This window comes from Ixodes scapularis, unplaced genomic scaffold, assembly GCF_016920785.2.
Source record: "Ixodes scapularis isolate PalLabHiFi unplaced genomic scaffold, ASM1692078v2 PGA_scaffold2__306_contigs__length_199485367, whole genome shotgun sequence".
Classification (NCBI taxonomy): Eukaryota; Metazoa; Arthropoda; class Arachnida; order Ixodida; family Ixodidae; genus Ixodes; species Ixodes scapularis.
The window spans coordinates 30,577,174-30,594,777 of NW_024609857.1; the positions used below are offsets into that span (position 1 = coordinate 30,577,174).

A 17,604-nucleotide genomic window follows, 5' to 3' on the forward strand; every position below is an offset into this window, starting at 1 on the left:
TTTCCAATATATATTATTTGTGATTAAAAAGTGCAGTTTCAGTTGAACAGTTCCTTCTAAAACCGAACTGTGATGAAGTAACGCGGTCTCATTTATTCGAAAAATATACTTGACGTTGATAAAGTATTTCTCCAAAGCTTTAGAGAAAACATGCAGTATAGCAATAGGCCTATAGTTACCTAGCTCGTTTTTGTCACCTTTTTTTATATAGAACAGTTACTTTCGCTACTTGCATTCTTTTGGAAAACACACGTTTTCAAAGACGGATTAAAAATATAACTTAACACTGACGCAATTAAGTCAACTACGTAGTTGACTGAGCGGATTTGTAATCCATAATAAAACAAATCTTAAAAAAGTTGCGACACAGACAGAAACAACAACAAAAAAAAAAAAAGAAATAAAAGCACCGCGACCAATTAGATTTCGAGCTGGCAGACGGACAAAAATATTTTTACGTTTTTTTTGTTCTGGCGCTTTCCACTCACTGATCTCGGCTTGGCTCCGCTTCCGCTTCCGGCGCGATTGCAGCGCCAACCCGGCGGCGCGGGCCGCCTTTCCACTTGCCGTTTCCTGCGGCTGCGGCGGCTGCGGCCCGACGGGCGCATTTAAATATGGCGGAGCCTCCGGCGTGACATCAACAAAACGGGACCGCCTGCCAGCCGCCGGAGGTCTTATTTGGTGCAGCGCTCCTCGTCGACGACTACAGCCCGTGCCGTGTGCCGCTCCGTTCCGTGCCGGCGGTGGCGACTCCGGACTCCTCGGTCGCGGTGGGCTGGAGAAGCGGCCGAGCGGCGGCGACGAGTACGAGTGCGTGCTTCTGCCGCCCGGGACAGCTCGCCGGTGGTATCACTGGTATCACTACATCCCTAGGCAGCGGATTACGGTGACCGTAGCGATGCCGTCGTCCACGCTCTACGGCGGCGGCGGCGGAAGGTCGGCACTGCTCGGCGGCATCATCGCAGCGCTTTTCTTGCTCCCGTGTGCCACGGCTATCGAGCGGCGGGCTGTGTGCTACTCTCCCGGCAACGTGTCCATGATGCTCTTTTTCGTGCAGGAGGTGAGCTTTCGTTTTGTCATGTATGCTGCAAACTTTCGTTGTTGTTTTTTCTCGCAACTGTTGCGAAGGGGTGGCTGGGGGTGCCCGTCCCACGCCGAAATCACGAGTTCCTCTCCCGGGCCCGCGGCCGGTGTCGAGAATGTTGATTCGTCGTTCCGGAAAGGCGCGTTGTTTGAAACTAAGTGCTACCGCGCAATTGAACTTGCTGCTGTTATTGCTGCGGGTACCGAAGCGTACCGCGAGTTAGTACCGTGTTCCGTTATATAAGTGCGAACACAGTCGCGGACACTTAGTGTGTTGCGTTCGTTCTTCATTTTTCCCCAGTCTCGGGGTTTTGTCTTAAAGTAAATTATGTTCAATTATCGCCAGCTAGTTTGCGTTCTAAATTTTTGTTGGACTTTCCGTTATTTTGAGGAATGCCACACCCCTTTCACGGTAAACGTTTTTTGTTTTTTTGTTTTTTTTGTAATGTGCACCGCAAAACTCGGATATCTTATAAATCGTAGCGATAATGTTGCAACAAACTACGTTAACAAGTGTAACTTATATTCTCTATATCCTCGAAAACAAATTGTGCGCAGCGGACGATACGACAAGACGCCCCCCTGTGCGCTTATCTTTATAGCCCGTGCGCACCTTGCCGTTTTTGTTTACTTGATTAATTTAGAAGGTTTGGCTAGGTGGCGCAAGACGCCGCTCGATTAAAGAGGTGCAGACGTATCCTTTTATCCATCCATCCACTTAGCTGCCGAGCACGTTCTGAGCATACATCGGGCTTCCGCCCACAGCCCAGTTCCCCCGCATTTTTCGCCTGGTAGATAAGCGGGCTGCGAGGGTGCACAGAACTCGCTAAATCTCCCGATAATCATTTTTTGGGGTCTTCAACTCCTCCGGTAACATTGGCATAGGCAGTTACAGCTAGACTTTCTCGTGTGCCGTTTGAACATGATTAATCCCTACTACGGAATAGCCAATCCGCATTTGACTACCCTTTAAAGTTGCTCGCCGAATATTGTTGTTGTCGTGGCTTCTGCAAATAATTCCCCGTGATAGTGTCCCGGAACATGTGTGAGCGTACGTCAAGGGTAACAGTCCGCTGTCGCTAAGCGTGGATGGTGAATATAAAATCATATTTGTGTAATAATAACGAGAAAAGTTTCGTCGGTTTTAAACAGAATGTAAAACAAGTGGAACGTCCTTATACGAGCGATAACTAACTATGCTTCGTTTCAGCCTCGGTCCGAGCGCGGCCGTTGTTAAACGCCGAAAGGCCCAATCAAACGGCGTAAGAGGTACAGCGTCATGGCGTGCTCTCTGCAGTTGAGGACCAGCCGGTATTCGCCGTCTCTCTGTGCGCGTTCTTCCGCCGGCTGGTCCTATCAAGGGCAAAGAGCACGCCATGACGCTGCGCTTTTCGCGCTGTCTTGGGCTTATAACGTCGGCCGCGCTCGGACCGAAGCTGAAAGGAAGTATAGGCTAATGGAGTTCGTGCTTTCCGCCCGTACTCTTTACGTCACAAAAAAAAGGGGCACTTGTTTATTCTTTTTGGCAAAAAAAAAAAAAAAAAAAAAGGTATGGATTTCTTGCACGTGAAATCATCGAAACATGCTGGTGGTCCTTCCCACTTGCTCTTACCGAGGGAAACAACTTATGTGGTGCGAAGGGTGTGCGGCAGGGATGGCGCGCTCAGCAGCAAGGCCAAGAGAGCTGGAGCTCTAATCTGTACACTTGACGAAAAAGTCGGCGAGGAATTGGACCGCCGTGATTGGACGGGGCCGAGGTAATGCGCAGCGCCGGCCAAGCACGGCCACCGGATTCCTCGCAGACTTTTGCGCAAAGCGTCCACATCAGAACCCAACATGTCATTGCGTTTTAACGCGTGCTGACGTCGAGATCCCGCATTACCATCAAGATGGTAATTCTTCGCAAACTTCACCGACTTGCCACTTCCGCCTTCAAGGCCGAACACTCCACCCACTTCCGTTACTTTTCACGCACAGCGACGTGGCTTAAAGGCCCAACCACATGAAGCTTTTTTTGTTCTGTTTTCCACACGTCTCGACATGGAGCGATGCTGACGCCGACAAAACGCGTAACCCCTCCCCCCCCCCCCCCCCCCCCCTTTTTTTTTTTTTCCTTCGTAAAAAAAATTGTTTTGTCATGTGACTGTTTTAGAGAATTACAACCACGGCTACGCCCTCAGCACCCTTGTTTCGAGTAGCACACCCTTTATCGCTATGAAGTAGGGTTGTACAAAGTGCAGCAGCTTTTATTTTGTCGAGGGTGTAAACAATGTTGCGGTGCATGCTGCTGGGGTTCGACAACATGTATACAAGTGTCTCGTACAGCTTTATCGAAGGTTGTGTTCGCAACTACCTGCAAAAATCATCCTTGTACATACTGATGCTTTAACAGATGAATTCCTCGAATGCTGTAAATGACTAAATTTTCGCGGGGACCTAATTTTCGCGAATTTCGCGAATCGCCTACAGTTCGCGAAAAATGCATCCCGCGAACAATTCAGGCAATATTTGAACGCTACGGAAGCTACACTCGATTCGCGAAAATTAGAACCCGCGAATAATTTCAAATCTACAGCTTTGGCCCGATTCGCAAAAATTTGAGCCCGCGAAAATTAAGTCGTTTACAGTACTTGAAATGGAAAGTGTAAAAACGAGGACGTTCAGACAACCATGCAGACATGAAAGAGTGTAGCTGTTTGTCAACATCCTTGTCTTTATTCTTTCTATTTCAATTTTTCGGGATTCCAGCCCGCTCGTTTTAATCATTCGTGTAACTTCGATGCACTCTTGATGTGAAAATTTGACGAGGACTTGGCAACGTACCTGTAACCTTTGTACTTGCGGAACCGCTCGCCAGTGGATGAGTATCCTTTAATTGTCGACTAGCTGATGGATTAGGCAACAAGGTCGCAAATCGGATCTCGTGCGTGCTTCCCTGCATCTGTCGTTTCTCTGGGCGTGTCGGCTTCTATGTGTGCTGCTTTTTAAGCTGGTTGCTGGGGGCAAAATGTATATCTAGGGGCGCGCTTAGAATCACCAGGGTCTCTGCTTTAAAGTTTCAGAAGCGCCCTATAAAGCCGCTTTCATAACGTCAATACGTCACACGAAATAGTCTCACGAGCAGAGTGGCCGCGGCTTAATGGGTGTTGCTGCAACACCCTTAAGGGAGTTACCCCGTCCATGCACGTTAATTTGCAGCTGTTAATGGTGTGAAATGTAGCGCGTATACAGACATGCAACTCGAACCTGTTACGTCACGCCGTGGCGCTTTGAGCGCATTTCCGGTCTGGGGGTGTGAGCGGAAGTTGGCATCCGGGACGGGCATTCCTGTGTTTTGGAACAAGCCGGACCTGTCTTCTCGGTCAAGACGCTGCGACCGGAGATGTACCAAAAGGGCCGGGATAGGTGTGAAGATCAGTTTTCAAATGTTTTCACTCGCTCGGTTACGATTCGACGAAGTGGAGAGATGGCGTGAAAAGGGGAGAACACGGTTAGACCACGACTGCTTGTTCGGGAAGCCGATCGGTTTGAATTCACGGTGTTATGCGTTTTGTTCCGAAGGGAATGCGCGTCAGGTTGTCCGGACCACCCGCGGACGTTCAGTGCGTCTTCTCGTTCATACGGCCGTCCGATCGCTCAAGCTGTCGTCTGCTCTTTCAAACTCCTTCAAATAACTCGTCTGCTCGTTCAAACGACAGCGGTCAGTGGGCCGGACGTTCCGATAAGTGCAGGCTTCGAAAGATTTAAGTTTGAAGGTCGTTTGGGCTAAATGCTCGCTGTAAACGGGAGATTCAGAGATCTTTCATTGTTATGAGTTTCCAGTGGCCATCACCGACTTGTTGTGCCCTGACTGACCTGGTCCAATTCCGCGCGCGATTTTTTTTCTTTTTTTCCAAGTATTGACGTCGATTATCGCGGCCATACTGTCTACGCTTTTGCAGCGCGAGCGACGTCGCGACTGACGATGGCGAGCAGAATCTCGTGTGAATCGGGCTTTAGCGTCCATTGTGCGGAGTTTACGCGCAATGAATCGCCGCATGTCACATTATTAGCGTTAATTTCGCTCAGGCCACTAAAGTAGTACGACATTGCTGGACATCACATTCCAATGGTTTGTTGATGCGAGACGCGGCACCTCTTATTCTTGCTCATACGGTCATACCCAATTGCGCATGCGCGGTGCCAATGGCGTGGCTCAGGTTTGTTTGTAAACACGAGTTGGCGTACATTATCGTGAACACGGTTGTCGAACGGTGTCGCAGCGTCATGTTTTTTTGTTTTTTGTTTTCCTTTCCTTTCAATAAACCGGTAACGAACGCCATTTGTCGGGTTGGAGTCTTCGCTACCGGTCGCGTATCTGGTGTGCGCGCTGTTCAGTCGCGGCGTACTGAACTTTTTCTTTTTTTTTTTTCTGTATGTAAAAACTCATTTAAAATAAGTTTACATAAGAATTTATTTCTATCCTTACACAAATAATATCTGTGCACACCCACGAATAATAGCTTTGCACACACAGCCTTCGCTTGCCCCATTCGAGAACTTCGATTCATTGTTCCTTGTTCTCTCGTTTCACTGCCGTCAGCAGTGTGTCTACACGCACGATATATATACAGCATGTCCCCGTGCTCCGAATAGCAGCAGATTATTGACCGGAGAGAAATTTAAAGATTCCTTGACGACGCGATGCCCATATTGAACCTGTGGTCCCGATCTCGGTTTGCACCGCGAGCCCACGCCCTGGTGGGGGAGGCCCGCCGGATGGTCGGGGTCCACGTGTCGTCACGCACATACCGCCGTTCCCATGGCGATCCTACGCTCTTTGGCGGACCTTGTCGCGTTCTGTCTGTGTGTGCCTCTGCGGCACACGATTGAAGCAGACAAGGAAAAAAATGCGGTCTCTTCCGTAATCACGGTAATCGTGAGGCCGGTACAGTGCTCTCGTGTTCCGCCCTTGTTCACATGGCGGGGGTCGGAGCTCTGGGCGCCGATACGCGGTCGCCTGTTTCTGGCACGAAAGAAACGCCCAGGCTTTTTATATAGGGGAGAAGTGAGGGATGCCTCTTTAGTAAGCAATTTATTCGGCCTGTAGATTTACGTAGTAGCTTTTTCTATAGTCCGTTGCAAATCAAGGGCGAGGGTAAGACGGGCCGGGGAGGAGGAAGCAGACGGAACGCTAAAGAGTGAAGGAGGTTTTCAAAATCTCTTCTCAAGTGTTCGGTCTGCTACCTCCTTCCCGGCCCGCCCTATCCTCGCCCTTCGTTCTTAGAGTTACAACGGACTATAGAGATAGTTAACTAGTTTCTCAGCAGCTGGCAGGGTTATTGGGCGGCAAGCTCAGTGTTTTGCGGCTACGTTTTTTCATTTAAATGTTTCTTGTTGTTTTTTTTTGTTTTTTTCTTTCTTTTTCTTTTTAACATTGCTTTCGCGAAACCGGTTCCAAACTGCGTGGCGAGTCCGGCCACTGTATAATCGATATAACGACTTAATTTTAAGTAGCCTGGTAAACGTATCTCGCTTTTTATAGATGAGATTTCAATACTCTAAAGAGGTACTGTTGTAGGGGTAATTTGTTTTTCCTCCAGTGATTGCAGACTGCAGGATATCGCACACATAGCCCAGTGAGGTTTTGCCAGCGCGACATTTGTCGCGTCACTGGGACTTGCAAATTAGGGAATGAATCCGCCATAGTTGGCCGATTTTGTCACTTCTATGGAAAAAAAAATTTTTACCACAACTTTTATTATTTTTGCCAAGTTGGAACATTCTTTATTAGATTGGAATTGAGCGCCAAAGGAACGGGGACAGGTAAAGAAGTAGACAACACGGGGCGCTGTCGGCCCCTTCTTCACCTGTCCCCATTCCTTTGGCGCTCATTTCCGGTTATGAACCAAAAAGCCCAACTAAACATTTTGTTGCAATTCTTTATTGGATGTTTCAACTCCTTCACTGCAATAGGGTTGCGTGCTCCATACTACGCGTGCGTGGAGCCCAAACCTCCAGTCTTAAATTGGCGCATGGCGGCGGCGCGCGTGCGCAGCTTGCGAGTACCCCGACGCGCGGCGCTTGTGTTTGCCCCTATTCGTCCCTTTTTGTTTGGCCTCAAACTCAGTGGCGCCATCTATTGAATAGCCCCGGCGCACTTTCGGTTCACGTATATTTTCTCACTTTTGTTATCATGCTTTTATCATGAGTGAATTAAGCATGATAGTGCTATAATTGGCTATTTCAAGAAGATGGCGTCTAAAATTGATTTGGCAAATACTCCGAAACCCGCCGTCTAGTTCAGGACCTGAAGTGTTCGAGGGCTATTTGCACACTGGCACCACCACGCTTCAACTTGCGCGAGAAAGAGTGAATTCGCAATACTCGAAATTCGAAATTGCGCTATTCGTCAATAAGGCCGCCGAAGAACTTATTGCGAAGGAAGAATCGCAAATATAAACTACGCCCCGCGTTTCTTAATCTCTCAAAGACCGTGCGCCTCCGAGATGCGTATTTCCCCACGTACAAAATCGTCTTCTACCGGGCAGAAAACCGGTTCCCAGCTCACTTCTCTCCATACCCTCTCGCACTCTTCGCTCCTCTTCCCACGGGAGCAGGTCTCTCAACCACTCCCCGCAGAATAGAGGAGTTTCCCACTTCCTCTAATGGAAAGAAACAATTGACGGAGGTTCTTTTTTTCTTTTCTGACTGTTCGTCGGCCCTTAAAGGGGCCCTGCAATCATATTTAAGCGTCTACCATTTTTGCGGTTTCCACGTCTCTTGGTGTTCAGGCAAGCCAGCCGGCACGGCGAGAGTAACTAAATATCAGTGCAGCATATTTTAACCGGACGACGCGGAAACCTCCTCCACCGACGGGGGCGACCCGCGGTACCAAAAGCGCCCGAAATGTGACGTCTTTGGTCTTGGGCTTACTACTGGTCAGAGCCGCTGAAAGCTTCTTTTTAGTCGAAATACAAAACATAAGTGGCGCGAACCGTTTCAATTATTTATAAAAGTAGTTTTTGTTCAGTATTTTAGATCAGAAAAGAAACAAATGCAGTTTGTAAAGTACGGAAACAAGAAATGACCCGTCGACATACCCGCCACCAAGCGGTGGAAAAGGTGGCGCCTGATACTAAAAAAGCGGATCAGGCGCCGACACGGAAAGGTCCCGGATGGACGCGGCGGCGCTGTGGTCGTTTACGGACTGGAGGATCCGACCGGCTCCGAGCGTTCCGAAGGCCCTCAGCGAGCAGCTTTGTCTTGCGTTTTGGCCGTTTCGTGGTACGGCTACAGTGTACTAGAATACTTGGGTAGTGTTGGGACCGGAGGGGCTCGCCCGAAGCGCGTGGTATTGATCGCGACAGGTGTCGACACCGGCGCGTTATCCAGAGGGTGTGCGCGTGCGCGACTGCACGCGCGAAAATATGAATCTTTGGTGCCGCTTTGGTGAAGTGCACATAGGATTTCTGATACAGCTACGACCTGCCAGCGGTCATACTGCAGCATCTCTATCTAAAACTGGGAAGCAGTTTTTCTTTTTTTTTTTTTTTTTTCTTATTTTATAAAGGAACGAAACGGCACATACTAAAGTCCGAGATTGTTTTAGTGTGTTTTTAATACCCCAGGTTAACTTCTGTCTTTTCTGTCCGTCTTCTTTTTCTTGTCCTTAATCAGCTCGCTTCACTTGTCACTCATTCGTGTGTTCATTTATCCGACGAACCATCCAAGCGACGGTCGCAAAGGGGTGAGAATCTTTTATTTCTTCATGGCTGCCACGACCATCCGAGGACCACCCGACGTTCACTTGTAAGAAATGGCACATACGCAGTGACAATTTTTATCACGCGTTTTAACACTGAACTTAAGTCCAAAAACTGAGACAACATGGGCTGAACAAGTAATGCTTTATAAGATTTCAAGAAAACGAGCAACTATTTCACATGATTTTGAGCAGAAAACACGAGCACACGTAGATCAGGCAAGGAAAAAGTTGTAAAAGTTTACAGCACGGCATTGAAATAATGGTTACAATGCGCAGCGCATACGTGGTTACAATATGCAGCGCATTATCCTCTTGATCGATGGATAAACCATCTGAAACCTACACGCTCATAACAATACATTTAACCGACAGCTGCTTTCCGACAACCAGGTAGGTCTCGCCTGAGCTGGGTATTCGAAGTGAAAGACCCATGGTTCCACAGGGGGCGTATCTGGTTCACGCAGACATACTATGTGTTTTTGTTTTATTCTTTACAGAACTTTACATATTTTACAAAAAAAAAAAAAAGGGATATGGCATATATGTGGATACCGTCTTTCGTTATATATCTGTTGGGCTCGGTGGACAATAAATGGGTGAATAACCGTTGCAATCTTTAATAATTAACCAAAATCTGTTAGTTAACTTGTTTATTAACGGCTTAATTGGCCATGGTGCAATTGCAGTTTAAAAGGAGTCATTATTAAAGGCAAACACAATTTCGACAATTCGCGAAAAGGCAACGAGGTTCGCGAAATTTATCGTAAAAGTTTGCCTTTCTTCGCTTGATTCAGAAACCGCGTTATGAAAATAATATGTAGAATAGTGACTTTGTCGTTTTGTGTGGCGCCGGTGAAGCCACCGAAGGCACGCTGTCGAGTTAGTGACGAGGGGACAGAAACAACTGTGTCATTCTTCTACGCATCAATCTCGGCACAACCTCATTCGCGCTTTCAGCGCACGGTTTTTTAATTAAGCGAAGAAAGGCAAAATTTTAGCGATGAATATCTCAAGACAGAACGAGCGGGTTGGTAGAAATAATTAAGCTTGGGGAGGAAAACGAGAAGGGACGGACAAACGCAACAAAAACGAGCACCTTGTTGCATTCGCTCAAAGTTTGTTGTTTGTTCGCAAACTTTCTAAATTGGGTTGGCCTTTAATAATGGCTCCCTTTGAAGCTGCAATTGCAGCGTGGCCTATTAAACCGTTCATTAACCCTTTGCCTACCGCAAAAAAAAAAAGAAGAAAATAGCGATTTTTTTTTTTTTTTTTTATGTGCCCTATACTTTGTTTCACCTTGTGTTGTACCGCAGGAAAGGCTACATGCGCGAACTCCTTGCTCTGGGGCACATCTCGACGGCACAAGCTCTCGTGCACCAAAAGCAGCTGCCAACGCTATGAGCTTGCGCTTCTAGCCTTCGCTGCGGTACAACATAATGTAAAACGGAGCGTATAAAGTGATAGTACCGACACGTGCACCGCTCAAAGTGAGAAAAAAAAAAAAAAAAGGCGGGCTGCGCGATTTTTTCCGGATAACTCGACTACAGCGCCGCCACGAACTTTCAATACACGCGCCCTCACGAGCTCCCGTTGCCGAGCCGCTCCTGTCCCAACTAGTCCCAACACTACCCAAGTATTCTAGTACACTGTAGTACGGCAGCGCGAAGTGGCTCCCATTCTGAACTGATCTTTACCCCGTGTTTGCTGTCGTTTGTGACCAATGAAGTGTCTTGCCGAATTAGTGTTTAATCGCGCTGGCTGCCCGCTGTATACAGCCTATCCATGGATGGATGGATGAATACGGCTGAGCCCTTTGGATCGGGCGGTAGCTTACGCTACCTAGCCATTTTGTTTTACCATTTAAGCTTAGAATATTTAAATGTGAAATCTATATTCACTCCGCAGTGCAAAGAAAGTGAGGCTATGAAACCCCCTTGCCATCAGTGAATAAGAAAATACCTAGTTTTCTCTCGATTTCTGCCACCATTCACTTAATCTTTGCTTGGTAATCGCTACAGTCTTGAAATCCACTCTCCCTTCGCTGTCTCTAAAACCCAATGACTTTATTAGATCTATGTTGTCTTCGGTAGGCATAGGGTGAAGCCCTTTACAGTAGAGTATCAAGTGCTCAGCCGTCTCGTCCTCCTATCCACAAGCAGTGCAGAATGTTTCCATTTCCTGGTACCTCGATCTGTATGTTCTGGTTCGCAGAACACCCGTCCCCGCCTCAAACAGCAATGAGCTTCCCCTAGAATTGGCATAAATGGTTTCTTTGGCAATAACTGTTTTGTTTAATCTATAGCTTTCCAGAGCCGTCTTTGTCTGTCCAGAACACGCTTTAGTGGCGCCCTCTCGCGCCGTCGACACGGAGTGCGGCAGCCGTGAGTGCTTGATGAGCTCACTGTCCCTCGTCTAGTTGACAGCCACTCAAGCCAGGACCTACGACGTCATGAAGGAGGTTATTTTTTTGCTTGTTTTTGTAATTTTAATTTGCTAATAACTTTTAAACTAAAGCGAAATTCGAGAAAAGAAGTTTCATTAAGTTACTACGGTCAGGTTAGGTGCAAATTAAAAAGCAGTTAAAAAGTGCTTGCAGGGCCCCTTTAAAGTGGTTCTCCGGCAATTTTTCAAGCTACTCCAACTAATCATATTGTCTGAATCCCTGGCGTTTACCCTTTCCGGTATGTTATTTACTATCTCGAAATTCATAATAATTATTTTAAAATCGGCGAATGAAAATGTTGCAGAAACCAACATTCAAATATACTGGCACTGTTCAGTGGCGTGTCGTCCGTGGAAGGCAGTCTTGGCAGTCGAGCAAGCAGTCTAAAATAATAGACTATGTCGAGCATTTGTTCCGTGCTGGAGCGCGGGTAGTGGAGAGAGCTTCCAAAGCGTTCATTTCACACCCTGAAAATGTTCGTGATCAGTTGGGGACAAAATCTGCGGTCCAAAAAGCGAACCCATGCCTTCCACTGGCATCACTTTATCGTTGTTGCTAGTAGAAACTTTCAGTTTGCCGTAACACGGTGAGAACTATAATTGTAAATTCAACAACTTCGCATAAAATATTTGACCTAATATTTGGGATGCCATTTCAGCGATGTTTGTAGGTGTGTTTAGCAAATGTTCAGGTCCGTCGGAATCGACTATTTCACTGTCCATAATATGTGGAGCACTAACTCTCCACGAGCTAGCAGCCGCCCGTGTGCGTGAGCACACACAACGAAATTGACGTCATAGTCCTCCATTCACGCTTGACATGACAGTGAAATGTGTGGGCTTCGTGGAAAAGGAGAATAAAGACAGGCTTTTCATCTCCAAAGTGGGGTATGGTGATAAAAGGTAGGCGATTAATTGGCGTAACAAACACGTAGCATTCACGTGTGGACAGTAAAATCCTGTTTTTATTATTTTGCCCGGAGCCCATATATTTCACTGCCATCTTAAGCGCTAATGGGGACTGACCTCAATTTCGTTGCGTGTGCTCGCGCACACCGGCGGCTACTGACTGGCTCGTGGAAAGATCGCGTGCCGCTTATTATGGACACTAAAATATTTCGTTCAGTATCCTTTCAAACACTGCAATGAAAAAAAAATCTTTATGAGCATATATGGGACGCGTATATTTTTTTTTTGTAATATTTCCACTAGAAGAAAAATGTTTCGCAATATTTACGCCGTAAGACGCAATTTTAGGTCGAGGTCACGGCCCACTCTAAACTCCGCCCACAAATCAGTTGCCCCGCCCATTACTACCCGATTGGCCTGGCTGCTCAGCCGAACACGCTAACAAGCCTGGTGTCTTCCTCTCCCGGAATCCGTCGCGCCTAGTCTGGCGTCTGACAACGCCTGCTATTTGTACGAGCAGACGCGCGGCAGCCTCCGGCATCGTCTGCTATTTCACCACAGTCTATCGTCGTCTGCCATGCCCGTATGACGCGGACATCAACGCTGCCTGTCGGCGTCCGTTTTCGCCAACAAGGTAAAGGGGCTTAGAGCGATAAACTGGTATCCCGTTGACCAGGCAAGTCACCCCCCCCCCCCCCCCCCCCCCCGGGCTGCCGCCATATTGTACACTTTTGACCACTAGACACGTGACCGTACCAAATCCTCAGGGTTTCACGCAAAACTGAGCGAGATTTGTATTGCGATCGCTGCAAAAAACATGATAAACTATTTTTCAATACTGTTAGGCCCAGAGATCAGCGCCCGGCTCCGATAAGAACCAAAAATACAGCACCGTGGCTGACGGCATCTAGCGGAGCCATTGCGAAGCTGCCCGAGTTTTTGTGGTAAAAGCACGTTTTGGACTTAAAACAAACGAAACATAACTCATCTCTTCGGTACTGTTAATAAAGATACTTTGTTAAAATCGACGTGAAACTATAAGGTCACGTCTCTAGTGGTCAAAAATGTGTGCAACACAACGGCGCCCTGGTGGGGGTCACATTCAACTGCCAGTTTGTCGCTCTAACCCTCTGCCTTGTGGGTTTTCGCCTTCGTCCGTTTGCTATTCTGCCCCCCGTCTAAAAACTTTTACAACGCTCGCAAGACTCGACCATGAAAGGGTACGTTCACTATTGCGCAAGCAGCGGTCCAATACAAGAGTTTGCTTCTTTTTTTTTGTTTTCAATTTACGGTAAAAACCGACCGAGAGGACTAAAAAAAACAAGCAAGAAAATAAATATGCAGTAATTTCAGCTTTCATGTTTTTCGCATTGCTTCCGCGCGCAAGGGGAGAGAGCGTCATGACCAGGGTGTAAGATAGACAGGTGTGGAAACGGCCCATAGAAACCTACCGCAGCGCCGTGACCGGATTGTGTACTCGTCTGCTTGCGAAAGGCTTGCGGGTACCCCCGATTTGCGACAGATGGCGCTGCGGCGAGAAGAAAAAAATTGGAATCGAATTTGCATGGATCTCTATGGGAGAGTGCGCAAAATAAACTGAGAGCACGACAGTCCTCCACTGAAAATACACGAGAAACTATCTCCGTCAGTTTAACCGGTCGCCAGCGTTCGCCCAGCTGGAGTGAGAGTTCGCGGTGCTCCACATAGATGGCGCCACAGAAAAAGAGAAAACCGAGGGGGACACAATCCGGTCGCTCATTTGGCTCTCGTTTCACCACCTGTCTATCTTACACCCTGGTCATGACGCACAATTAATACGTGACGTAATAATATTCGCTTTGGCAGGCCAGGTGCACTGCAAAACTTGAGTGCTACTTGACTTTCGAAAAGAAATGACGGGAACATACCTGGACTAGCTTGAATTACTTCCAGCCAAATGGCTCGCAAATTCCTACCTGTATAGGTATCTTCTGTGTTAAAACCATGGTCGCAATCAACGGTTACACAATTCACAGAGCAGAGAGGCCGTTTTTACGGGAATCAACATTTTTATTCGGCATCAACACGCCCAAAGAAAGAAATGAACCCAGATCGCTCAAAATAGTACTGTGGGACGAATAGGCTTAGTCCAGTCCCGCTACGAAAACAAGCATCCGCACAGCCCTTCCAAAGGCGCGTACTTGGGGGTAGTTGTTTGCTCCAAACTATGTTGGTTGACGAGATCTTCCTCTAAGCACCTCTGGGAACTCAATACGACTCGATCCGCAGGCCCCGGCAGCCATGTTTGTTGACGTTTCAAACCGAAGCGGGAGAAGCAATCTCGGAATACATATGAAAGCAGTGACCCTCTCTTGATTAGTTCCCTCTCAAACATAATAGAAATAGTTTATTCAAATACTATTACGGCACGGAGATACAAATTTATAACCAACCTTTCACGCGTCAATAATCTCTCCAGCCAATGAGACATGTAAGCACCTTAGTACAGGGCGGGGCTTAGCGGGTTGCGACCTCCATTTTCGGCCCCTAAATTGCCTCTAGCGGCGTAAATATTGCTAAAAAGAAATATTTTTCGTGGTAATATTTCTTATTGTGTATTTTTGGATAAGTTTTTTTTTATTGCTGTGTTCCTTTCAGTGTAGCCTGTGGAAAACGAAGCCTCGGCTGTGCGCCAAAATTTGAAGTGTTCCTCCACCCGGCAGCAAATAGCTACACGCGCAAATCCCTTGTGAAAAATATTACATGTATAAGGAATTTTTTGGTCCCACAAGTGTGATCAAATAAGATCATATAAGAACCTTATAAGAACACGTGTTTCTTAGATCTTCTCATGCGGTCTTATAAGGTTCTTTTACGATCTCATTTTATCAAACGCGCCTATTGAACCAAGAAATATCTCACTAGGGAAATTCCTTGAAGTAACGTGTTTAATTGTTTTTAGTGAATCTTAGTCATAAACTGTCAATTACAAAGAAAAAGTAATCTGCCAATACACTTTTTTTTTTTTTTGCGGGAGACTTTTGGTTTGTTTTTTTGTGACACACCTCGTATATATTTAGAAACACTTCACCTTGGCGGTGCGGGAGACCTCGCCCTCGAACGAGTTTGGGTGTCGGCCCTGATTGAGGTCCCTTTATATTGTTTGGTTGTTTTTCTCCCCTTTTTCTTTATGCGAGGGTCTTGCACTCTAAAAAAGGCCTGCGCGTCTACTTACCCACAAAACACTGAAAGAGCCAATCGCTTCGATCTGCGAAATCAGCTCAGCGAATGATGAGGCGGGACATCCGTTTGGACAAAAAATGAAGTGTCTGCAATGCAAAATGTCATGCTCGCATTGCGAAATGCCACAGCAAGGACTTAATTTTGAGGTCGAAACAGATGTTCCGCATCATCATTCGCTGAGCTGATTTCGTAGATAGCACAGATTGGCTCTTCGGGTGTTTTGCGGATAAGTAGACGTGCAGGCATTTTTTAGAATGTGAGGTCGTTCAGCGGTTATCTCTGCTCCACCTCCCGCCTGCGTTAACCAAAAATATTGTGACAGGCTACTTTGCATGGGAAGGAAAAATGGTGCAGAAGAATGCAGAGTTCACATGTTCATATACATGTATATTGCCAGTGTCTAGCATTATTGTAGAATTACCCAAGACTGCGGTGTCGAGATAAACGACGCACTATTTATGAACAAGGCCCTTGCGCCTGCTTTCCCGCAAAACACATATACAGCTAATCATCGCATCGCGCATAAATTACATAGGGAATAACTAGATCGAGAACACGATTCTCCATACAAATGCAATCTTCACAGATGGTATTTTCGCGCGAAGACGTTATCTCCGTCCTGTGAACCGCTGGAATCATGCTGTCGATTGCGGTGATTGGCAATTCGCTTGCTCCGAGGAAAATCGAACCCTCGGGTTTTCGTCATAAACAGTGCGGCTATTACTCGAGTAAATAAGGTAATTGTCAGGGGAATTGTCAGAAAATAGGCGACGCGGTGACACGCAACGAAGCGAAAAGGTGCGGCGTGCAGAGGCGAGGATGGCCTTCGCGCTGCGCAACGGTTGTACGAGGCACACCCTAACCGCTCATTCACACTGGAAGCGGATCCGCGTTCGCAAGGCGGTTGCGAACGCGGTTGTGTAAAGATCCAGTACAATTGCACGCGCACTCGATGACATCAAGTACGTGTGCAATTGTACTGGATCTTTATACAACCGCGTTCGCAACCGCTTTGCGAACGCGGATCCGCTTCCAGTGTGAATGAGCGGTAAGGAGGCATCGCTGGGCAGCGTAACCGATCACCCATTTTACTGGATTAAACGGGAACGGCCGAACGGCACCTGCAACTCTATCCTCCGCACTTTCTTCTTTTGTGATGGTCTGGGAGTTTAATCTAAATATTCAGAGAAAACCTGGAGACTAGTAATAGATCTTTCCGGAAAATTCCAGGAGACCTTGCAACGAGGGGATTGTGGGGCTGTTCGGATGTCCGCTCGTGACGGCTCGAACTCTTCGTATATCCTGGTTGCGGCACGATTCATTCTTTCTTATTACTGGGAGCTCTAGAACACGGAAAAAGTAAAGCGAACGGAAACGGTCATCAAGTGTGCTCTGTTTTGCTTTCCTTCCGCCCTTTCTGCGTTCTGAAATCACAATCCGTTAAACCAACGTCAACTTCGTCTTCGCTTCTTATATAATTTCACGTCTAAACGTCACAATGCGTAAAGCAGACGCTGGGGGCACAACATATTTCCGGTAAGGTATATTATTTATTTAGAAACTAAAAATGCTCTGGGAAAAAAAAGCTAAGCTGAATTTTATTGTATTTTTGCCCTGTGAATTTGAATATAACGAGAATTTGACACAAGCGTATCCATAGACGAGGAGAGAAAAAAAAACGCTGGGTGTGACGTCATACCAGACATGTACACGTTACCCAAAAAACTAAATACCATTACTCGTTCCTCGCTCGAAATGTAACTAACTACGTTACTCGTTACAGACTCTTTCTTATATATTGAACGCTTTACCTGGCCTCAAATTTAACGAATTACTTTTCTCGTTACTTTGACGATCAAAGACAAAACTCTTCGGTTTCATGCTTTGCTTCTTTCTCACTATTTGTTGCACTTGAGCAGTAGCTGCTTCTTAAAGTTTTCATAAGTTGTGTTGTTGTTTTTTTCCCCGCTTCGGTTGAGAATACATCACCGGCGACACGCGCGCTTCCGGCGACACTGAAGAGCCGTACGTTCTTTAGTGACGCGCTCGAAGGAACGGCAGTGCTGTGCTTCAGGAAGAGCTTGTGAATCTGGGCTTCCTCTCTTTCTTTTGTCCTCTCTGCTTCTAATGCCCTATTCGCACGGTCAACATAAAGGTACCTTTAATATAGGTCCCTTTGCTATCGGCGAATCAGCTCGTGC

General features: G+C 46.9%; 1 protein-coding gene across 1 annotated transcript in view; it reads left to right on the forward strand.

Annotated features, from left to right (window-relative positions):
• The first annotated feature begins 481 nt into the window (after window positions 1–481).
• Window positions 482–17,604, forward strand: part of LOC8039725 (superoxide dismutase [Cu-Zn]) — a 31,986-nt gene continuing 14,863 nt past the window's right edge. The window contains exon 1 of the mRNA XM_029983252.4: window positions 482–1,060. Within this exon, the coding sequence (XP_029839112.2) occupies window positions 899–1,060 (162 nt within the window). The 5' untranslated portion in view covers window positions 482–898. The remainder of the gene's footprint in view (window positions 1,061–17,604) is intronic.